At 36.6% G+C, this 6,737-nt stretch overlaps 1 protein-coding gene across 1 annotated transcript; it reads right to left on the minus strand.

The window, feature by feature from the left end:
- Nucleotides 1–341: 341 nt before the first annotated feature.
- LOC133305362 (subtilisin-like protease SBT2.5) lies at nucleotides 342–6,222 on the minus strand. Its single transcript, XM_061505561.1, has 10 exons — nucleotides 5,875–6,222; nucleotides 5,414–5,558; nucleotides 4,915–5,309; nucleotides 4,537–4,632; nucleotides 4,379–4,451; nucleotides 3,865–4,150; nucleotides 2,777–3,102; nucleotides 2,311–2,578; nucleotides 1,320–1,601; nucleotides 342–943 (listed from the first exon to the last, which is right to left on the minus strand). Exons 1-10 carry the CDS (start codon nucleotides 6,048–6,050, stop codon nucleotides 537–539), a joined length of 2,454 nt encoding a protein of 817 aa, XP_061361545.1. The 5' UTR covers nucleotides 6,051–6,222; the 3' UTR covers nucleotides 342–536.
- Between the last annotated feature and the right edge of the window lie 515 nt (nucleotides 6,223–6,737).

The raw sequence follows: 6,737 nt of genomic DNA on the forward strand, positions 1-6,737 counted from the left end.
CAGCCAAACCCCATATTGATTATCGTATAGTTAATTAGTTCAATTGGAATTTATCTGATGAAAAATTCTCTTTTTAAGTGGTCATCCCCATCACTTAACAATCTCAACTAATAAATAAATATCGGAGCAATATTCGCTTGGGGTTGCAATATTGGGTCAATTTGTCTTGTTGAAATAGTTTCTGATGAGATTGAAGCTGTGCCATTAGTTCCTGATATCATACTAATTATTTTATGTATATTATACCTGCAGTAACCAAGTAACTATGTGGGAATGGGGCAGATACATGTAAAAACTTCACATGAAGAAGCATTTCAACATATCACTAAACAATACAAGCAAAACTTTATACGTGGAAGAAACTAGGGAATCACCCCCCTTAGACCTGCTTACCTTTACACCTATTCATAATTCAATATTATATATATATATATTATATCATATTTTTAGATGAATAAATCTAGCGCCAAACCTTATTCCCCCACAAGTTACAAAGAATATTACAAGCATTGCTTTCCTTTGCTGAACAAACTAAGCTACCGTGGGAATCCATTGGCCACAACAGGGATTCTCACCTTGTGCCCTCTGCTCCCTTTCATTAAAACCTCTCCAAAACTATAGGTTCCTGTAACTGAGCGAACTGTGAGTGTCACAGAAAACTGACGAGATGCACCTGCTTTGATAGTCATTGCAGGAGGGTTGACTTCAATGGCAACAGCTGGTTCCATTCTGGCTGTGATCACATAGGTTTCTTCCTCGGCAACGTTTGTGACACTGCGGGTGACAACTTGAGTTCTCACAAGATGGGAAATTGCGATAGATGGGGTGTTTAAATTTGATGGTTTGCCCATGGTATTGTTACATGGTGTGTGAGTGTAGTTCATTATCTCATGAACATTAATGCTGGGAGTTGTGCACAAGAAGCCTAGATAATCCTCGTATCCTGCAAAATGAATAGCAAAATTGGTCAAGCGGTTATTATTACTATTACTATTGCTATTATGTTTTGGTTTCCCCCCCAAATTTTGATACCAAAATTTATTTCATGCTCCCATTTGTTTGAGTAAATAGCAAACAAATGCAGAAAATGGAAGAGACAAAATCCCCAGCTTTGGTTAGATATTTTCATAAATGATTTCTATCCATGTTTTTTTATCAGTTTGATCAAGATTAACCGGTGGTTGCAAAAATTGGTTTCCAAGAAATTCATGTTTTACTAGGATTCTAAACTAGAAGCAAATTCATGTTTTCAAGTTAAATGTGAATTTAAACGTTTTAAGACAGAGAAAGTAGTTATAATAGGGAAGAAGAAATCAAACCTGCATCAAAGATGAGCCCAGGGTCCAAGGCGGCTGTTGGATTAACATGTCCACTCCCATAATCAAAAGGAGTAGCTTTGACCAGCTTCATAACTTCTGTTTCAGAAGTTTGCTGGGCTAGAAGAGGATTCCCTGCTCTGTCTAGAGTTGTTGATGTTGTCATCAAGGATGATTTAATGGCAGCAGGGCTCCAGTGTGGATGCTTCTGCTTTATAAGAGCAGCAATTCCAGCTATATGTGGTGCAGCCATGCTAGTTCCAGATATCATCGCAAATCCCTCGCCTGCACAAGCAAAAATTTACTTGAAATAAATCATTTCTATTATGTATCCATATTTTTTCTGAGTGGTTTTCTTCTTCTACCTTCCTCCCTCCTTTCCTTAATCATGCAATAATTCTTTCAGTAAAAAGAGTGAATGCTGACACATTTTCCCATTATTATACTAAAGCATCAATTACTAGAAATTAAATTTATCCAAATTAGTCTACCAAAAAAAATAAATTTATCCATATTAATTACTAATTTTTTTTATCTAAATGTAAGCTCAAAACAAAGAGAAACCCTTAACATCAAATATTCTTAGTTAGAGCATATTAGTTTGACAGCTTTTTTGTATACAATTTACATGTTCTATTTTTTTCTGCTAGGAGGATGTCTCATGTCTAGTTGGTTATCTTGCCTCTGTTATCAATGAATTTCTCGTGTAGTTGTATGTCAAGATAAACAAAAGAAAAAAAAATCCTGTTTAAAGCAGCAATGCAGCATATCATCCAGCCAACCACTTGCTCCTATGAACAATTTTGAAGTTTCAAAGATTTATTTTTTTGGGGAAAATTGGAATTGACCCTCAGATCTACCATGCCTAAAACCCCATATCTCACCATCCATATGAGCTAAAGCCCAGGTGGTGAGGCTCAAATGTATAATTGTAGGTTGAATTTTTCAAATACCAAAAGCAAAGTAGACACAACTTAGTCAAGCCATTACTTACCGACATAATTTGGCTCATCAGTTCCATTTGGACACCAAGCAGCCCAAATCAAAGAACCAGGGGCTAATATATCTGGTTTGAGAAGATCCGCCTCTTGGAAGCTGAAGTCCTTTATATTTGGCCCTCGAGCAGAGAATAATGCCACCTGTGGCGCAGATTTATGTAGAATAGGCATCAAACCATCGCCAATTTTACCTGTACCTTTGAAACTCTTCACCCGTCCAGTCCAGTCTCTTGGTGTAGAGATATTATAATAATCTATAAGTTCCTGAAAAAGTAACGATTTGTACTCGATCAATAGTGCATCTATTGATGAAAAAAGTAGAACAAGGAGAGATAAAAACAATGGTATAGCTGAGATGAGTAGCTGATGTGGAATGAGTTATGGACTAAGAAAACAGATTTAGCAGTTGCGATACTCAATCTACCTCTACATAAACATACCAGTAAAGATGAGTCTGAGTACCTTCGAATTGCTGACTTCTGTGATAAGAATCCCAGGAAGGCCAACAGGAACTGGATCAAATTTTGTTCCGGGGGAAACGTTTTCAACACAAAGAACAAATCCAACTGCACCAAGGGCCTTTGCTGTTTCTGAGACTTTCTTGATTGATGAAGTACCAACAACAAAGTTGAAAGAATATCCACAGAGAAGAATATTGCCCTCTATCAAGTTCTTATTTAAAACTTCTGGTTTCTGACAATCTGTGGGGCTGTACTTCATAACTGAAGAATCTAGCAGCACATCATTTGCAGCAACTAATGTATATGTTTGGTTTAAATGTGTAGAAGCTGTACAAGCCATTAGGCATATTTTAGCAACACAGACTGAGTCATGAGTATACAAGGGAAACTGGGAAAGAACAAATCAACTATGGACAACCATAAATATGTTTTGCCAAATAAGCATGAATTTACAGAACACTGAAATGAACTTAATGCTTGAGGAAGAACTGATGAATTCGCTTCACAACTAACATAGCATTCATACCTAAACCCCAATATAACAAAACAAACCTAATTGGTGAAGCTCAAGAGGTTTGCTTTACTATCATAACCACTGTTTTTTGCCAGAGGGGGGATTAAAGTCAAATTATATTCTTGATATTCATATATTTGAACTATTCTTTATTTTAATTAAAAAAAATAGCTTAAAAGATGAGAATGCTCTTGGGCATTTTCTGCAACCACCAGTACCCATTATAAACTGTTTTTTAAGACAATAAACCATGAGGAATAAAAAAAACAAAACATTTCATACCATACAATATACTAATGGGCTGCCAACATTTCATAGCACTATGTATACAAGCCAGTGCTCAACATTTTCATACAGTCAATGATTTTAGCAAATCATGAACAATATAATGCACAATTGCACATATTACATCCTCAGGAAGTACTCTCTGCCTTCTACAGAAAACCAGCATATAATGTTCATATTGATCCTCACTCTGCCAGAAGATATATTGAAAACAAGTCTGATACTTAGCTATGCCACTACAAAAATAATAATATATCTGAAGAAACATAGTAGGAAGTTGGAAAACTCACGTGATAACCCAACTCCAGCTAGGATTTTTCCATTTCCAAGGATCAAATGGTTTTTGTATCTACGATCATCAATGGCAGCTGCTACAGATGCTATCCATGGACTATATGAAACCAATGTCTTAGGAAAAGGACCACCGTTTCCAGCAGCCTGTGCAACAAATACTCCAGCTTTCACCGCTCCAAGAAGTGTAGCATCAAAAGGGTTCAAAAACGTAGTTTTGGTGGCTGCAGGAGGACTGTTGGGTCCAACTGAAAGGCTGAGTATATCCACTCCGTCATAGACAGCCTGTTGACTCTCAAATTTTGTAAATCAGAAATTTTGAAATAGAATATCAGCAGCAAAATATATATATACGAGACTGTATAACAAAATCATTGAGATGAATTTTATGTTGATTGCAGGAATTTAAAGCCCAAAAAAAATTGCTGCAATAACATCCTTTCCTGAGTAATGAAGGGAGCTGGGGGACTATTTTACGTATTTCTTAGGTCAATGTATAATATACTCGTATACCTGATCAATTGCAGCAACTACATCGGCAACAAAACCTCCAAACAGTCTATAGAGTGCCTTGTACACAGCAATCCTGAACATAGAAGCACCAAAGGTCTAATGCAACAAAAAAGACTTCAGTTACCTGCTTTTAATCAATGAAGGGTTTTATTACTCACCTGGCACGAGGAGCCATCCCACTTGCTTTCCCAAATTCATGGCCATGCATCCTCACAGGAATTCCATTATTTCCAGCAGCAATAGAAGCAGTATGACTGCCAGATGAAGATGCAAGGAAAACAGAGGAATTGTTAAAAAAAAAAAATGTTATCAAATTAAAAGATATGGCTTTAAGCATGACTTCATGAGTGCTAATATTATCCACTTCAAATGCTTTAAAGACATAGAATGAACAATAACTGTTACCCTCTAAGTTCTCAGGATTTGCTCATAAGCAGGACATGACACATTATGTTCTCTTTCAATCTTGTAGGCAAGAAGACACGCGAAGCAGTCCAAGGGAAAGTTAATAAATAAAGAAGGTAATGGTGCCTAACCTTCCGTGTCCATCTCCATCCAGAGGAGATGCAAAATCAATTGAAGGGTTAAATGCCCCTGCAGCTATTGCAGCTTGGGCAAAATGTTGTGCTCCAACAATCTTCCCATTACAGTAACTTTTTTTAGTATCTGGATCAACTTCACATTTTCCTCTATACTGTGGAACTGGCCCATATGGTTCAGTATGATGAGTTGCAAAGCTTGGGTGATGAGGATAGATCCCTGAGTCCACAAATCCAATCACTATGTCTTCACCAGCCCGATCAAAGCCACCTCCTGTTGGCCAAACCCCAGTTGGAAGCCCTAAAAATTGTGGGGTATGTGTAGTAAGTCTCCTCACTTTCCAGTCCCTCTCAACAGATTTCACTCCAGGAGCATGTCTTAGAGTTTCTGCCTACTAATATAAGTGGATAGCATAAGGAAATTAGAGGGAAGAAATTAATTCAAAACATATTATTGCTAATTATAGAATAGTAAAAAGATAATAGAAGACTTCACCTGCTCTGGGGAAATATGAACAGAAAACCCATTTATAAGATGTCGATAGCTGTAGAGTTTCTTATATGTCCCTTGCTCAAAAAGCATCCCAAGAAGCATATCGTGTTTTTTTTCAAGATGACGAGCATAAGAAGTAACCAATTCACTGGAAGAAGTTTAAATTGCATTATTTTCCTTAGAAACGAAGAGATAAGAAAAAGCATCAGCTGTAAATAATTTAGCACACAACTTTAGCTGAGCAACAGTTGAACAGTTAAAACATTGCTTTCGTTGTTCCTAGAGTGTCTAAATTCACTCAAGAAGAAATCAAATTAGACTCTTCAAAAATCTATTCACATGTTCACTTCAGCTCAGCTAGCAACAAGTCCAATCCAAGCCTCAGAAAGCGATATCTCACTGGAGGAAAAAGCTTACCAAAGGAACATCTCTAAGAAGTATTAAAAGTTGAGAGAAATATATACCTTGTAGTATCAATCTTCTCATCAGATTCCACAGCCGTAGCTTCAAACCCATCAATACCTCCAGCATAACTTATGATAGGCTCACCTTCAACAGTTACTATGTAAATCTCAGCTTTCCCAGAAACCAGAAGGGCATATAGAACAATCAACACACACCCAAAGCCCAACAATCTCATTTTCACTAATCAATCGCCAACTCCAATACTTGACAAGATCTGTTTCATGGTCCAATCAATGCGAGCCAATTAGAGAAAAATGGTAACACAAAAGCACAAGTTGGTTCCATATTTTAAAACTGAAACTGAAACGACCCATTTGAAGTTTTTAGCTCAAAGCAACAAACTTTAACAATGCCACTCACTCTGATCCAAGTAGCAAGCTGATGCTCACATCTATTGGAAGCAGAAAAAATAAAAATAAAAATAAAAAAAGCACGTGAAGCTGCAAATAAACAGAGGCCAATATTAAGAAGAAAGGAGTATTGAAGAAGAGAAAGCAAAGAATCTTTAAGAGTGAGAAAAGCAGAAGAAGTTGGTATCAGAGAGAAAAGCGACATGGGAATAGTTGTACATGTTTTGATTCACATGCACGCCAATGCAATAACTCACATAGCGGTGATCAGAGATCTAATGGTCACCGTTGAACCTGAATGCCATAGAGTGAAGAGTGAAGAGTGAAAGAGTGTTAGGGTTTTTCTTTGTTTAATTCAATTTCAATGGAGTTGATGGTTGATCTTCAATCTTGATGCAGCAGGGAAGTAATATTAATATTAATAATTAACATTCATTGTTTATCATTATTATTAGAATCATTTTGTTTCAGATGTTCAGACTTTAGTTAATTAAATAAGATGGAATTATTTT

Source organism: Gastrolobium bilobum, unplaced genomic scaffold (genome assembly GCF_033153095.1).
Source record: "Gastrolobium bilobum isolate Gb01-03AN ecotype WA unplaced genomic scaffold, APGP_CSIRO_Gbil_v1 utg1221, whole genome shotgun sequence".
NCBI lineage: Eukaryota > Viridiplantae > Streptophyta > Magnoliopsida > Fabales > Fabaceae > Gastrolobium > Gastrolobium bilobum.

Excerpts from the sequence above, each read along its gene's own strand:
- LOC133305362 (XM_061505561.1), bottom strand. The coding sequence starts at position 6,050 with ATGAGATTGTTGGGCTTTGGGTGTGTGTTGATTGTTCTATATGCCCTT. Across the intron at positions 5,559-5,874 it reads GAGAAGATTGATACTACAAG|TGAATTGGTTACTTCTTATG; the intron begins GTATATATTTCT and ends AACTTCTTCCAG. Across the intron at positions 2,579-2,776 it reads CAGAAGTCAGCAATTCGAAG|GAACTTATAGATTATTATAA; the intron begins GTACTCAGACTC and ends TTACTTTTTCAG.